This window comes from Anomaloglossus baeobatrachus, chromosome 2, assembly GCF_048569485.1.
Source record: "Anomaloglossus baeobatrachus isolate aAnoBae1 chromosome 2, aAnoBae1.hap1, whole genome shotgun sequence".
In the NCBI taxonomy this organism is placed as follows: Eukaryota; Metazoa; Chordata; class Amphibia; order Anura; family Aromobatidae; genus Anomaloglossus; species Anomaloglossus baeobatrachus.
This window is the reverse complement of record NC_134354.1, coordinates 744,098,183-744,115,977: the sequence shown is the minus strand read 5'-3', so window position 1 is coordinate 744,115,977 and position 17,795 is coordinate 744,098,183. Positions and strand designations below refer to the sequence as shown.

The 17,795-nt window shown below is 44.0% G+C and overlaps 1 protein-coding gene across 2 annotated transcripts in view; it reads left to right on the top strand.

Annotated features, from left to right (window-relative positions):
* Nucleotides 1-17,795, top strand: part of SLC35F2 (solute carrier family 35 member F2) — a 114,630-nt gene that overhangs the window by 74,456 nt on the left and 22,379 nt on the right. For both annotated transcript variants that reach the window (XM_075334659.1, XM_075334658.1), the window contains exons 2-3: nucleotides 4,300-4,475; nucleotides 16,877-17,004. In XM_075334659.1, the coding sequence (XP_075190774.1) occupies nucleotides 4,300-4,475; nucleotides 16,877-17,004 (304 nt within the window). The remainder of the gene's footprint in view (nucleotides 1-4,299; nucleotides 4,476-16,876; nucleotides 17,005-17,795) is intronic.

Below are 17,795 nucleotides of genomic sequence, written 5' to 3'. Positions count from 1 at the left end.
CATCTTTATCCTGTGGAAAGGCTCAGAAATTGAACTGTCTCAATTCGTAGAGGAACTGAAAATTAATGATCTCGGATTGTTTTTTACATCTGAAGTGAGTCGATTTAAGTTGCCGTTTTTGGATGTCCTCATTGAGAAAACTTATGAAGGATGCATTACCACTAGTACCCACCGTAAAGAGACAGCAACCAACTCGTTACTAAGGTGGGAGAGTAGTCATCCTCTGTCTCAAAAGAAGGGCATCCCAAAGGGGCAATTTTCTAGAATAAAGAGGAATTGCACCAATAAAGAGAAGTGTGTACTACAGTTTGATGACCTGGAAAAAAGATTCCGCGAAAGAGGGTATCCAAACACGGTTATTAAAAAGGCACGTGAGGAGATCAATGAGATCAGCAGGCCGGCTCTTTTATATCCGGCACCGAAACAGGATAATACAGCTGATCTAGTCCGTTTCATCACAACATTCAATAATGGCTCAAAAGCTATGAGAGAGGTACTGGAAAGACACTGGTCCATTTTAAAAATGGACCATGATATTGGTAAATTTGTTGCAGAGAAACCACAGATCACCTTTAGACGAGCTAGGTCACTACAAGACAGACTGACCCATAGTCACTTTGTTGACAATAGGGGCACAGGTTGTGACTGGCTCAGAAGCAGTCCTAAGGGTTGCTTTCGCTGTAGTGGGTGTGTGGCCTGTAGTACGATGAAGGTAGGAAAGAAATTTTGGAGTACCAACATAGGGAAGGAATTTGACATCCGCTGCTTTGTCAACTGCCGCACCAGAGGTGTTATATACAAGGTCACATGTTCCTGTGGACTAGAATACATAGGTAAGACTAGGAGAGAATTTAGAAGAAGGATAGGAGAGCATCTGAGAGATGTTAGGGTTGGGAATGACACCCCACTGGCAAAACATCTTAACACTCTTCTTGGGGATGACATCAATCAAATCACCTTCCAAGGTATTGATGTGGTTCTACCACTTAGGCGGGGAGGTGATTGGGATAAGAAAATCCTCCAGAGGGAGTGCAGGTGGATCTTCCGACTAAAAACTATTCATCCTCTTGGGCTTAACGAATGTATTTCCTATGCACCCTTTTTGTAGGTGTAGGCTTTAGTGGCAGCTAGGAGGGAAAGCCATCGGACGAGTGGGGGCGCCAACCACCGTTCTTTAGGGTGCCAACCCCTGCAGCTAGGTAGGGTAAGCTTCATTAGTGTAGCTTAGTTGGTGGTGGAGTTGGTTAGTTGTTGTTCTCTACTATCCCTCTTATATATGTTTATAATCTTAGCCCCATTTTTATCCAATTCTCTTTATCCTAATGTTATTGCAATAGTAAACTCATAACCCTCCAGTACCTCTCTTTAAGCTGACATGCTCTATGTAAAGGGTCAGAACTTATTCCTGTAACTGTAATGTTCTCTGACATTTCTGGTCATTTTCATTATTTTTTGAGATTTTATATCCGATCTGTTTTCTAGTGTATGTTTTTCTGTTGGTATGTACTCTTGAGACCTGCTTATATTATCTGGTATTGGCGGCTTTTCGCTCGTTCTATGAATAGTACGTTATTATATATAACACTTTGTCATCTCACCATATTGAGCGTCCGTGTTACGGACTAGGCGCATGCGCGGTAAGGTATTTTGCGATGGGCTGTCCTATTTGGGTGAGGGGGCGGGCTGCCAGGCGCTGATGCGTCCCAATCTTACATCACGAATGTGGTGTTAAGAGCGCGCCGGATATGAATTGACGTCACTTCCTGTGAGACGCTGTGCGTTCCACTGATGCGCTCCACCGCATAGAGCGGAAGCGGTGGGTGCAGTCATGGAAGTGACGTCAGACGCCGGCAGGAGAGCGGCGACTATTTAAAAGTGCTCTGATGGGAAAGCGGTGTGCAGCTAATAAGATGTGTGCTGTCACCGTCTGGTAAGTCGTAATCTCTTTGTATCTTCTATATAGGGTGAGATCCATTGGGGGCCATTGTGTATATATATATAAAAAGAACCCCCGTTTATTCTCCCCATGTTCTCATTTTTTCTAGATTAACCCAGTAAGAGGTCGTCTCCTCATTAACTCCCCTGATGAATGATACATAGGAAACGCGTCGGGAGAAGGGAGAAGGAGATTCTGGGAGAGGACAGTTAGTCCCTTCATAAGGGGTCCAGGACCTGTGTGGTGAGGGTCTGTTTTGGAAACGCCGAATATGAGGACTAACTGAACGTATTATGGGAGACAAGACACCAGCAATTGGGTGAGATTGTTCCCTATCAGACACAACCAGGTTAACAACTTGGCTATTTGAATCCCTGGTTAATGCTGATTTGTTTAACCGAACGTGAAGCATATTAGTCACACACCTGTGGGTGTTATGGTCACGTTAGTAATTAACGCCACATAATGGTTTGTGTTTAAGTCATTGACCAGTGCTTCGGATTACCCTCAGCACTCTCCTAGGAAGGGGCGCAGCACTTACAAGCTATGAAGCTGAAAGGATTCGGACAGCTTCAGTCTCCCTGCACTAACCCAAGCTACAGAAGCCACGCTGCATCTGCTAGCCGCAGAGGAGAACTCGCATTTCTTGCCAGTGGCACAACCATGCTGCTGTTCTGAACTATCAATCATCTGAAAGCCTGTAGGTTGCGGATGGGTGCTCTCCTGGACAATGAACATTGGACAAACCCTTTGAGTAAATATTGGAATTGAAAAGAATATATGGCAATACGTGGCAAATGTAACTGCAAATTTCAGCAAAACAAACTGCATCACTTTACAACAATGAGCTCACAATTTGAGCAGTTTTCTTACACAACGTAAGAAGTAAGTGATTTTGTAAAAAATTCTAAAACCTAGACAGTCTTTTTAATAACGTTTGAGATGGTCTTCTGGTTCCTTAATACCGCATTCATCACAAACGGGGAAACCTGGAAATTACACAACATCATCACATATGTTAAATTATCAGGAGTCGTCTTTGAGCCTCGGTCTTTTATAGCATACCACTTTTCACTTTATTTTAGCTACTTTATATTTCCTGTTAGAAAAGTCTAAGGATGTGCTTTCCTGCTATGTCCCACGACGCTGTATATTCGGCACATCCTGCATCACAATGGCTGACCTCACCTGTGGAGTTTCCATTTAACAGCCGGAAACAAGAAATCTGGTCATTCAGCGGCATTCTGTGTTCTGCACAACGGAACATTCCTGTGTAATTGTTTTTCTTTTTAAAGATGTTAAAAGGCGCCTGTCAAAACCTAATTATTTTTATTTACCATTGGAAATTATTCCTCTACTGTGCTCCCTGGTTCCTGATTTTAATTATGTGTTTTTATGTAATTGTGTGATTGCTGCATATAGGAGATTGCACAATTGTTTCAACGGCACCTATCTTGCCCGACTCCCCCATACACAGTTCGGGGGGCTTAGCTCAACCGAGCACTCTTTCCTTCTCTATCAGAAAAACACTGCCCGTCTCATCTGATGGGGCTTATCTCCCAAAGAACAAAACGATTGACAGTCCAAAATACAACATGTTGGATCCTTATTTTCCCCACCATCATCTGTAAGAAAAGTTCCCATACATACTACTAGACTGTTTGTTGCCTTATATCGGCCTGAGCATTAGACATATTTGTCCTGGGCTCTTTACAGGGGTTTTCTGGCCTTGGGGTACAGGTCTGTAGTCACTGTACGCTGTGAGGTTTTTCTGGCGCCAGAAGCATGCAGGCACCTGACTTCAAGTATGATATTTGCATTCATGTAGTCACATGCTGACTAGACATGTGCGGCCTCACTCAGTACCAGTGATACGTCTAGTTGGAATGTGATCAGAAGTATGCAAATCCCATACTTGCGGGGACATGACTGCCCACTCCCGTTGAGTGACTGCAGACTTGTATTGGCGGTTATTTAATAGTCTGTTCACACAGACAGACTGTGCTAAACGACTTACTAAATTTTGTATTTACTAAATAATGTGTAATTGTTCAGTGCGCATAGGCTGCCATTGCACTTGGCAGTATGAGTTCTTTTTATACAGGACAATGCGCCATTAAGAGCGCCAATTTTTTTTTATTTCCTTAATTTTTAAGCAACCTTAAAATCATTTCACCTGACGAACAAGCGTTTTGCTTGAATAAGCCCGTTAAGATTTCCATGAAAAGAGCGTTCCTAAATTTACTCGTTCACAATAAGTTTATTTTGACATATGAATGACATCAGCTCGCATTTTGCTCCATCACTGCATGGTCTCCAAATTCAATGCCTCCTCATTCATTACTGATCTTATCTTCTTTTAGGTATGTCTTGAAGACGGTTGTCCTAGGTCAGATGCTCTCGCTGTTTATATGTGGGACTGCAGTGACCAGTCAATTACTCGCAGAAAATTATCATGTGGATGCTCCGATGCTACAAAGCTTCATCAATTACTGCCTGCTTTTTTTGGTGTACACTGTCTGGTTGGCGTTCAGAACAGGTATGTCAGTCTTTTATCCACTGCTTTAGTAATGATCTGTCTATAAAGGGATTGTATACAACTCTGTAACCCAGCACCATGTGTTAACAGCTCAGACAAGCATTTTTTTAATATGGCATTATTAACTGAGATGCTTCTCTCCGCACACCTTGATGTAGGTCATCTTATCCACTGTTTGTATATGCTGCTTTTCTTCCTGTGCCATTCCTTCAGATCTGCCACACCTACACTATTTGGCCTGAATGTAAAAAATATGTGACGTACTGGACTCCTGAGGGTGCTATGCTGTATCCTGTTGATACATTGTAGTCTGACCATGCATGAAGCAGATGAATTATGTCTGAGGTACGAAAGCCCAGACCAAAATATATCAAGATGCATACATCAGAGCAGGTAATAAAGATACTTAAGTAGTACTATTGTGTTTTTCCAAAAATAAGACCTCCCCGATGAATACGTCCTAGCAGGGATATTCAGCATTTTCGGAGCAAGGCTTAACTATAAGCCCTACCCCGAAAATAAGCCCTAGTCGCGGTTCAATAATGAAGTGTCCATGCAGATAAAAAAAAGTTTAAGAATACTGTAGGACACTTCATTATAGAGAGCAGACACTTCATTATAGAGAGCAGAGACCCCGCAATCACACCCACTAGACGCCGAGCAGGAGGACCTGCAGTGGATACCCACACACATCAGATCACACACACAATCACCCATCAGATTGCACACACACACCACATCCAGCGATGCCGATTTCTTCTGCTTCTGGACAGCAGAATCCTGAGATGCAGTGGAGCGCAAGGACCTGCGGCTGTGGATGGTATGCTTACAGGACCTGCGATGCGTAACGTCCTTGCATCTTTCCCTGCGTTTGGAGGCATTTTGTACTACCGGATGTGGTATGTGACTAGTGAGTGTGTGTGTGTGCGCACGATCTGATCTGTGATTGTGTGTGTATGCGCGATCTAATGTATGTGAGTATGTTGACCAAAACCAGGGGAGGACGGCGTGCAGCATATCTGCTGGGAGCGCCAGCTGGAGATCACATGAGGACCTGGGAGCCACGCAGACATCCAGGCAATAGAAAGTATGAGTCTCATGGGGAGGGGGGATCTGCTTTTATGGGGGGGATAAACATACCCCAACGATGCTTCTCCAAGAATAAGATCTACCCCAAAAATAAGCTCTAGTGCTTTTTTGGGGGCAAAAGAAGTATAAGACAGTGTCTTATTTTTGGAAAAACACGGTAGTAGTGAACAATCTTATTAAGGAACACTTAAATTAATTATTTGAGTAAAAAGATTCATATTGGCCTGATTCTGCGCCCGTTGCGGTTCCTCATGACAGCCATACTAGATCAGTCTTCACTTTTGCATTTTGTAAGTGCAGGAGATGTCGATGATGTTTGTCATGGGCTAGTTGCCACGAGGATCGGAAACCGCCCAGATTGCCAGGCTGAGGATGTCGGCCGCATTAGTGACGACTGCCTTGTTTCTGCTGCCATGGAAGACGAGACTGGAAGCAAGAACAAAGCAGCTGGAATCTTTTTTTTTTTTTTTTTTTTTTTTCCTTTCAATTCTATTGTTAAATACTTAAAGAAATTTGTATTCTAAATACTTATTGATAACTTTTTCCGTTAGGCGTTCTTTCCCCTTATATTTCTTTAGAATTATAGGAGCATCGGTAGTATTAGGGCAAATTTACATGTAGCATATTTGCATGCATTTTTTTAACTTTGTGTGCCTTACGTAGGATCTTCAACAAACTTCAGTACATTGTATAAGAAGGAAATTCCATTCACATGCATTAAAAAAATATCAAATTTATACACGCACATTCACAATAGGCTTTGTTTTCTCATGAATTTTGACCATGTGTACCACAAAATGTTAAATGGCTATTTCCATCTCATCCATTTAGCAGCAGGTTTTATGTCCTTCCAAAGTGGAGCAAGGTACGACTAATGACCACTTTCTGACCATGTTTCAGACTGAAAACTGGCTTTGAAAGAAAACGGGTTGACCATGGATTGTAACATTCCTGCAAGAGTTGTAATACAGCTGAACCCTGTCTTATACTCGCCTTTTTCCTTTTTCCAATGGTGCTCTGATCTGTCTTCGTTGATTTGTGACTTGCCGGAAGCTCCAATGTTTCATGACGGATGTCAGAGGTCACAACTCAAGACATCTATATGGGAGCCTCAATTTGGCTCTCATAGACTTGCATTGAGCGTCTGTGACTTAACTTCTGACTTCCAGACAGTCAGAAGCTACCGGCACAAGATGGAGCCACGGGATCGGAACAATGTCTGTAAAGCATGAAAATGCCGAAAGGGTAAGTATAAGACATGGGGCGGGGGCTTACGTTTAAAGCGCCACTACAGCAGTGAAAAGAAAACGCTGTAGTGGTGCTTTAAAGTTAATCAATCATCAGGTTTTTTCTGTTTAATCTGAGAGTAGCATAATATATTTATTTATTATTATTATTTATTATCATAGTATCATAGTTTTTAAGGTTGAAGGGAGACTCTAAGTCCATCTAGTTCAACCCGTAGCCTAACATGTTGATCCAGAGGAAGGCAAAAAAAAACCCAATGTGGCAAACAAGTTCCAATGGGGAAAAAATTTCCTTCCTGACTCCACATCCGGCAATCAGACTAGTTCCCTGGATCAATACCCTGTCATAAAATCTAATATACATAACTGGTAATATTACATTTTTCAAGAAAGGCATCCAGGCTCTGCTTAAATGTTAGTAGTGAATCACTCATTACAACATCATGCGGCAGAGAGTTCCATAGTCTCACTGCTCGTACAGTAAAGAATCCTCGTCTGTGATTATGATTAAACCTTCTTTCCTCAAGACGTAGCGGATGCCCCCGTGTTCCAGTCACAGGCCTAGGTGTAAAAAGATCTTTGGAAAGGTCTCTGTACTGTCCCCTCATATATTTATACATTGTGATTAGATCCCCCCTAAGCCTTCGTTTTTCCAAACTAAATAACCCCAAGTTTAATAACCTGTCTTGGTATTGCAGCCCACCCATTCCTCTAATAATCTTGGTCGCTCTTCTCTGCACCCTCTCCAGTTCAGCTATGTCCTTCTTATATATCGGTGACCAGAATTGTACACAGTATTCTAAGTGCGGTCGCACTAGTGACTTGTACAGAGGTAGAACTATATTTTTTTCATGAACACTTATACCTCTTTTAATACATCCCATTATTTTATTAGCCCTGGCAGCAGTTGCCTGACACTGTCCACTAAAGTGAAGTTTACCATCCACCCATACACCCAAGTCTTTTTCTGTGTCTGTTTTACCCAGTGTTCTACAATTAAGTACATAATCATACATTTTATTTCCTTTACCCAAGTGCATGACCTTACATTTATCTACATTAAACTTCAATTGCCACTTCTCAGCCCAATACTCCAATTTACATAAATCTCCCTGTAATATAAAATTATCCTCCTCTGTATTGATTACCCTGCAGAGTTTAGTATCATCTGCAAATATTGAAATTCTACTCCGCATGCCCCCAACAAGGTCATTTATAAATATGTTGAAAAGAAGCGGGCCCAATACTGACCCCTGTGGTACCCCACTATGAACTGAGACCCAGTCCGAGTACGTACCATTAATAACCACCCTTTGTTTCCTATCACTGAGTCAGTTTTTAACCCAGTTACACATATTTTCCCCTATCCCCATTATTCTCATTTTATGTACCACCTTTTGTGTGGCACCGTATCAAAAGCTTTTGAAAAGTCCATATACACAGCATCCACTGCATTTCCCTGGTCCAGGCTTGAACTTACCTCTTCATAGAAGCTGATCAAATTAGTTTGACAGGATCGATCCCTCATAAACCCATGTTGATACTCTGTCATAAGGTTATTTTTCTTGAGATACTCCAGTATAGCATCTCTCAAGAAACCCTCAAGGATTTTACCAACCGTAGAGGTTAAACTTACCGGCCTATAATTTCCCGGCTCAGTTTTTGTCCCCTTTTTGAATATTGGCACCACATTTGCTATGCGCCAGTCCTGCGGTACCGACCCTGTTATTAAGGAATCTGAGAAGATTAAAAATAATGGTCTATCTATCACAGAACTCAATTCCTGTAGTACTCTGGGGTGTATGCCATCCGGGCCCGGAGATTTGTCAACCTTAGTGATTTCGAGGCGGCGGCGTACTTCCTGCTGGGTTAAGCAGGTAATATTCAAGGGTGAATTTATGGTATCACTGGTCATGTCATCTGCCATGGCATTTTCTTGTATAAAAACCGTAGAAAAAAAGTCATTCAGCAGGTTGGCTTTACCCTCATCCCCTTCCACCATTTCAACAAGACTATTTTTAAGGGGGCCAACACTATCGCTTTTCAGTTTTTTACTGTTTATGTAGTTAAAGAATATTTTAGGATTATTCTTACTTTCTCTCGCAATGAGTCTCGCAATGAGTTATTATAGCGCCATTTATTCCATGGTGCTTTACAAGTGAAAGAGGGTATACGTACAACAATGATTAACAGTGCAAAACAGACTGGTATAGGAGGAGAGAGGACCCTGCCCGCGAGGGCTCACAGTCTACAGGGAAGAGAGCTTTGCTCAGCAACTTTCTGTAGTTTCAATACAATCCATGTTTTATCAGCAGATTGTCAATGCCTGACTAGGTCTCATGTGCCAGGCAGTCCAGCTAATCTGTGTAACGCCCACCTCCACCACTGATTGGCAGCATCCCGTGTGCATTGTAAGCAAATTGCCAATCAGGGGTGTGGGTGGGGTTATACACAGCTCAGACTTCATAGCAGTGCTACATCTACAGCTACATATATCGAAACGGCACCAATCATTCCAGAAAGTGACACATCGCTGGAATCAGGTTCTCTGCCTCTATATCACGCTGCTCTCAAGTTGCATATCAAAAACCTGTGGATAGCTTCAGATCCAATCTGCTGTGATAAGAAAAGGTCTTCTGAGCTTCTTTTTTTTTTTTTTCCTACAAACATGGAGAGAACATACAAACTACTTGCAGATCTTGTCCTTTACTGGGAATTTTTTTTTATCTCTGTTTAGTATGTCATGTATTAAATAAAGCTGCTTTATTTTTTTACCACTTTGTATTTGGCTTTGACAAAACTTTACTAGCACAGTCATGCAGATTCCGCAGCCGAAAAGCACTAATGCAGTTCTATAGGGAAAATCCACACACAAAACTCATCGTTCCCGCAAAAGAAAATTACATGTTGCGGATTTCGCACATGCACCACAGCTTTGTTTACGCTGCATAAGAATAAAAACAAACACAGTGGTCGAGAGATTTCTATAAGTCCCATCCACTTTCTTGGAACTGTAAGGGCTCAAGCAGCTGTCCCAGCACGGACCGCAACATAAGGACTGGCTTTAGGTCTCCCAACTCGAGCATGCCAATTTCACATTTGTCTGTTAGTTTGTTCTGCTCCGGACGGAAGAGCTGCGACTAATCCAAGTGTTGCGGTCCGAGCTCAAACTGATTTATATAGATCGTCTGCATAAGCCCGAAGTCATTTTTTTTTCACCTCAAAAATACGCAGCATTAAAAACTCATCGTGGAAACAACTTCACCTTAGACTAGACCCACACACATTTCATTGGTCAGCCTTTAACCAAAGATCTTCTATATAAATTAGAATATCATCAAAAAGTTAATTTATTTCAGTATCTCAATGCAAAACAGGGAAACGCATATATTATATAGAGTCATTACACACAGAGGGATCTATTCCTATATATTATATAGAGTCATTACACACAGAGGGATCTATTCCTATATATTATATAGAGTCATTACACACAGAGGGATCTATTCCTATATATTATATAGAGTCATCACACACAGAGGGATCTATTCCTATATATTATATAGAGTCATTACACACAGAGGGATCTATTTCATATGTTTATTTCTGTTAATGCTGATGACTATGGCTTACAGATAATGAAAACCCAAAAGTCATCTCACAAAATTAGAATAATTACAACAAAACACCTGCAAAGGCTCCCTAAGCATTTACAATGGTCCCTTAGTCTGGTTCAGTAGGCTACACAATCATGGGGAAGACTGCTGACTTGACAGATGTCCAGAAGACAGCCATTGACACACTCCACAAGGAGGGTAAGGCTACTTTCACACATCAGTTTTTTTCCATCAGGCACAATCCGGAAAAAAATGGATAAAACGTATCCGGCGCCGGATCCGTTTTATCCCCATTGATTTGTATTAGCGCCGGATTGTGCCTGATGGCCTTGCGTTGCATCCGGCTTTTACCGGATCCGTCGTAATTGGCTTATGCATCGGCCGGATGGAACGTCTCTTGTAACGTTTTTTAGTCTCTGACAAAAAAAACGCATCGCGCCAGATCCGGCGCGATATGGCGTTATTTACAATGGAAGCCTAAGGACGCCGGATCTGGCGTGATGCGGCAAAAAAACAGATGCGGCCGCCGGATCCGGTTTTGTAAACTGAGCATGCTCCAAAGGATTGAAAAAAACGTATCCAGCAAAAAAACAGACAAAACGGATGCAAAACCGCATGCGCCGGATCCGTTTTTTGACGGATCAGGTACACCGGATCCGTCAAAAAAAAGGATCAGGCGCATCCGTTTTTGCATATTCTGCGCCAGATCCGTTGCATCAGGCACAAGCCGGATTGTGCCTGATGCCAAAAAACTGATGTGTGAAAGTAGCCTTAGCCACAAAGGGTCATTGCTACAAAAGCTGGCTGTTCACAGAGTGCTTTAGATCCAACCATATTAATGGAAAATTGAGTGAAAGGAAAAAATGTGGTACAAAAAGGTGCACAAGCAACCGGGATAACCGCAGCCTTGATAGGATTGTTAAGAAAAGGCCATTCAAAAATTTAAGGGAGATTCACAAGGAGTGGACGCTGCTGGAGTCAGTGATTCAAGAGCCACCACACACAGATGTATCCAGGACATGGGCTACAAGTGTCACATTCCTTGTGTGAAGCCACTCATGAACAATAGACAATGCCAGAAGCGTCTTACCTGGGCCAAGGAGAAAAAGATCTGGACTGTTGCTCAGTGGTCCAAGGTGTTGTTTTCAGATGAAAGTAAATTTTGCATTTCATTTGGAAATTGCGGTCCCAGAGTCTGGAGGAAGAGTGGAGAGGCCACAATCCAAGCTGCTTGAGGTTTATTGTGAAGTGTCCACAATCAGTGATGGTTTGGGGAGCCATGTCCTCTGCTGGTATAGGTCCACTGTGTTTTATCAAGACCAAAGTCAGCGCAGCCATCTACCAGCAAATTTTAGAGCACTTCAGGCTCCCCTCTGAAGCTTTTTGGAGATGGAAATTTAATTTTCCAGCAGGACTTGGCACCTGTCCACACTGCCAAAGGTACCAATACCTGGTTCACTAACCACAGTATCACTGTGCTTGATTGGCCAGCAAACTTGCCTGACATAAACCCCATAGAGAATCTATGAGACACTAGAGCCAACAATGCAGATGAGCTGCTATCAACCTGGGCTTCCATAACACCTCAGCAGTGCCACAGGCTGATTTCCTCCATGCCACGCCGCATTGATGCAGTAATTCATGCAAAAGGAGTCCAAGTATTGAGACATTTATTGTACAGACTTTTCAGTAGGCGTCAACATTTCTGAGTTTAAAATTACTTTTTCAGTTGGTCTTATATAATATTCTAATTTTCTGAGATAATGACTTTTGGGTTTTCATTGGCTGTAAGCCATAATCATCAACATTAACAGAAATAAACATGAAATAGATCCCTCTGTGTGTAATGACTATATAATATATAGAAATAGATCCCTCTGTGTGTAATGACTATATAATATATAGGAATAGAGCCCTCTGTGTGTAATGACTCTATATAATATATAGGAATAGATCCCTCTGTGTGTAATGACTCTATAAAATATATAGGAAAAAACAAAAAAGTGAGCCGGAGTATGAGATGGTATACATGGAACTTGTGAGACCATGTTCACACTGGCCATGAGACAAAGAGAAACCAAGGAAAAAATTGTGAAAACATACCCTGCTGTAACTAAATAAAAGCATAGTGCATATAAACATAGGGTACTTAGTAAACACTGTTTTTGATCAAAAAAAGCATAAAGCTATCCCACCAAACGTCAAGGTGTACCCAGTTGGGATAGTACCTACACTCTCTAATATTAAAACCTGAATGAATGAAAATCTAATCTAAAACCTGAAATAGATCCCTCTGTGTGTAATGACTCTATATAATATCTAGGAATAGATCCCTCTGTGTGTGATGACTCTATATAATATATAGGAATAGATCCCTCTGTGTGTAATGACTCTATATAATATATAGGAATAGCTCCCTCTGTGTGTAATGACTATATAATATATAGGAATAGCTCCCTCTGTGTGTAATGACTATATAATATATAGGAATAGATCCCTCTGTGTGTGATGACTCTATATAATATATAGGAATAGATCCCTCTGTGTGTAATGACTCTATATAATATATAGGAATAGCTCCCTCTGTGTGTAATGACTATATAATATATAGGAATAGAGCCCTCTGTGTGTAATGACTCTATATAATATATGTGTGTTTCCCTTTTTGTATTGAATTACTGAAATAAATTTAACTTTTTAATGATATTCTAATTTATTGAGATCCACCTGTATCACCAGGATATGCAATCTGTTTCCAATCATGGTCGCCTGACCTCTTGGGGAACCCTACTTATCCTGAGAATCAAGGGGTCATAACACTGACAAGGCACTGCGGCCATTCACTGTGGGTTTTTTTTTAATTTTACCATGCACAATTGTGCTACTGGCTAGTAGCTCAGAGGAAGGCCATGAATCGCTGTGCAAAAAAGACTGACGAGGTTGCAGTCCCATTCTCAGGAAACGACTGACGGGCCTGCAGACCCATATTCAGGATCAGTGGGGCTTCTAGAGGTCCCTCACTCATCATAAAGGGTTATCATATCCTAGCAATATGTGCTATATGCTACCACTTCAACACCTAAAATATATATATATATATATATATATATATATATATATATATATTAGAAGGTGGCCGGTTCTACGCATCGGGTATTCTAGAATTTATGTATTGTGTAGTTAATGTATGATTTTTGCTATATATATATATATATATATATATTTAATCTCTTTTTTATTGAAAAATTATATATATAGATGTTGTGTGTAGTTGCCAAGTGTTTGTGTAGGGTGCTGTACATGTTCTGGGTGTTGTCTGGGTGTGGCGGGGGGTGTGAGCGGTGTTGTATGTGTGTTGCGTTGTGTGTGTTGCGTTGTTTGTGGAGCGCTGTGTGTCTGTAGTGTTTTGTGTGTGGTGCTGTGTGTGTTGCACGGTTTGTGTGGGTGTGGAGTGCGTGTGCGTGTGTGTGTTTTGGGGGGGAGGTATGTTTTGTGCAATGTGTGTGTTGTGCGGTATGTGCATATATTTGTGTGTCCCGCGGTGTTTGTGTGTTGGGTGTTGTGTGTGTGTGCGGCGTTGTCTGTGTGTGTGGGTGTCTGTGTAGGGCGGTGTTTGTGGTTCCCAGTGTGTGTGTGTGGTGTGTTGTGCGGTGCGTGTGTGGCGGTCTGTGTGTGTTTTGGGGGGAGGTGTGCACCCCCCATCGTGCTCCATCCCCCATGCTGCACACCTCCATCGTGCTCCTTCCCCCATGCTGCGCACCCCCCATCGTACTCCATCTCCCATGCTGCGCACTCCCCATCGTGCTCCATCCCCCATTCTGCGCACTCCCCATCGTGCTCCATCCCCCATGCTGCGCACCCCCCATCATGCTCCATCCCCCATTCTGCGCACCCCCCATCGTGCTCCATCCCCCATTCTGCGCACCCCCCATCGTGCTCCATCCCCCATGCTGCACACTCCCCATCGTGCTCCATCCCCCATGCTGCGCACCCTCCATCGTGCTCCATCCGCCATGCTGCGCACTCCCCATCGTGCTCCATCCCCCATGCTGCGCACTTCCCATCGTGCTCCATCCCCCATGCTGCGCACTCCCCATCGTGCTCCATCCCCCATGCTGCGCACTCCCCATCGTGCTCCATCCCCCATGCTGCGCACTCCCCATCGTGCTCCATCCCCCATGCTGCGCACTCCCCATCGTGCTCCCTCCCCCATGCTGCGCACTCCCCATCGTGCTCCATCCCCCATGCTGCGCACTTCCCATCGTGCTCCATCCCCCATGCTGCGCACTCCCCATCGTGCTCCATCCCCCATGCTGCGCACTCCCCATCGTGCTCCATCTCCCATGCTGCGCACTCCCCATCGTGCTCCATCCCCCATGCTGCGCACTCCCCATCGTGCTCCCTCCCCCATGCTGCGCACTTCCCATCGTGCTCCATCCCCCATGCTGCGCACCCTCCATCGTGCTCCATCCGCCATGCTGCGCACTCCCCATCGTGCTCCATCCCCCATGCTGCGCACTTCCCATCGTGCTCCATCCCCCATGCTGCGCACTCCCCATCGTGCTCCATCCCCCATGCTGCGCACTCCCCATCGTGCTCCATCCCCCATGCTGCGCACTCCCCATCGTGCTCCATCCCCCATGCTGCGCACTCCCCATCGTGCTCCCTCCCCCATGCTGCGCACTCCCCATCGTGCTCCATCCCCCATGCTGCGCACTTCCCATCGTGCTCCATCCCCCATGCTGCGCACTCCCCATCGTGCTCCATCCCCCATGCTGCGCACTCCCCATCGTGCTCCATCTCCCATGCTGCGCACTCCCCATCGTGCTCCATCCCCCATGCTGCGCACTCCCCATCGTGCTCCCTCCCCCATGCTGCGCACTTCCCATCGTGCTCCATCCCCCATGCTGTGCACTCCCCATCATGCTCCATCCCCCATGCTGCGCACCCCCCATCATGCTCCATCCCCCATGCTGCGCACCCCCCATCGTGCTCCATCCCCCATGCTGCGCACCCCCCATCGTGCTCCATCCCCCATGCTGCGCACCCCCCATCGTGCTCCATCCCCCGATGCTGCGCACCCCCCATCGTGCTCCATCCGCCATGCTGCGCACTCCCCATCGTGCTCCACAGTCACACACCCAATCGCATACACGCACACACCCGATCGCATACACGCACACACCCGATCGCATACACGCACACACCCGATCGCATACACGCACACACGCGCTCACACACTCCCAACATCCGGAGATACCACATGCTTCCGGCCATGTGATCCTCCGGCAGGTCCTGGAAGGTCACTGCACAGGGCACAGTATCGCCGCCGAGAAGTAAGCGATATCGCCGGATGTTGTGAGTGTGTGAATGCGATCTGATGTGTGAGTGAGTGTGATCTGATGTGTGTGTGTGTGTGTGTGTGTGTGTGTGTGTTCCGCCGCTGCAGGACCTTGATGCGCTCACCTGCTCCCAGTCGGCGTCTGGTGAGTATGACTGCGGGGTCTTCTTTCTTCTGTCTTCTCTCTTCTGGGGGTGCCCGCTGCCTATAATGAAGTGTCTTGCAGTGTCTTTAACTCTTTCACCGCTGCATGACACTTCATTATTGACCTCACCGGTGTACGCTGGTAACCATGATATAGTTACCCGATGTTTATCATGGTTACCAGCGTACACCGGCTCCGTCACGTCCCAGCATCGCAAGGTTATGTCTGGGCTGGGGGAGTCGGGGCTTCGTTTGAATTCGGGGGAAGGGGCGTGGCCGAGCGGTTGATGCGTGCGGAGTGTTGGGGCGAGCGGCCAATCCATGCGGGGGGCGGGGCCAGGCCGAGGCGAGCGGCCAATCCGTGGGGGTGGGCGGGGCCAGGCCGAGCCCGGCGGCCAATCCGAAAGTTGTCACTGTAAGGACTCAATTGTGGAGCAAGACAGACAGACTGACTAAGGCAATTTTTATATATATATATATATATATATATATATAATACACATACACAAACACACAGTATGTATGTAATTATGTAAATATACTATTTATTTATTTGGTTTTTTTTTAAAAGCAGCTTTTGGATAAGTTTTTACATGTTAAAAAAATACTAAATGTGTAACTTCCCTAACATGTATTTTTTTCCATGTAAATGTGTTTTATGCTATTCTTTTGTGTCTCCATATAACTCTTCCCATGTGATGTGAATCCATCTTATTAGGGCAGCTCTAACATCCATCCTGGACCTTGAAGTCACCTTGCCTTGATCTATATCTCTGTGTCTTTGAGACTCGGACATCTTGAGAAAAGTTTGCCCTTATCAAGGCCGTGACTTTCAAAACCAGAGTTACCAGATATCTATGCAAACGTTTTCTAGCTGACCGATGTGAAAAATAAAACAAATTGAAAGATAAGACCTTGGATATCTGAACATGGTTTGCTGTTTTTTGTTTTTTTTTCTAATAGGAGAAAATGGGCTGTTACACATTCTGAGAAATAAGTGGTGGAAGTATATACTGTTGGCTATCGTTGATGTTGAAGCCAACTATTCTATCGTTAAAGCCTATCAGTTTACAACCATCACTAGTGTCCAGGTAATTACACATGAGTTTGTCTTTTTCCACTGTAGATTCCTTAGTGTAATTTTAGAATTGAAAGGGGGTAGAGCTGTCACCACTGGGGGCGGCTCAGCACCGATCGTTAGTCCTGATGCTTTGTAGCACTAAGGCCTTGGTTCTGGTTTCACCGAGGGCATAGAGTTTGTTGTTCAAACCATGTTTCCTGTAGGGTTTTCTGCATTGCTTCGACTTACTGACTTGTTAATTTACTTCCTATTCAATTGACCATGTAAAAAATATAGATAAAAAATAAAATCTCACAGAAATCGCAGCAGTCTGATCATTTTTTAAGGAATACTTCTAAAAATTATGAAACATCTTATAAGGAGATATCTAATCTATGCTCTGTAAAGTAGCAGGCAACAATCGGTGAATACGGTTACCTTTATTCGTGGTCTTCAGAAAATACAAACTAGTTTTCAGCTCTGAACTGGAGCCTTCGTCAGGCGTTATGCAACCTGACGAAGGATTTGGTGTAGAGATGAAATCCAGTTTGTTTTCTGAAGACCACAAATAAAGGTATTCAAATTCACCGATTGTGCCTGCCACTTGACAGCACATAGATATCTCCTTATTAGATGTTCCATATCAATTCGCTCAATTTCTTGAATGAGTAAACTTGGAGGAGTTAAGTGAACACACATCGGTGCTCATCCAAGTTCACTAAACTTGTGTGTTTAGCCCTCACATCACCAAACCAACTCACAACTACAGCACCTCCAAAGCCTTATCTTTTTCTACTTCTAAATTGTAGTCATACGGTTACC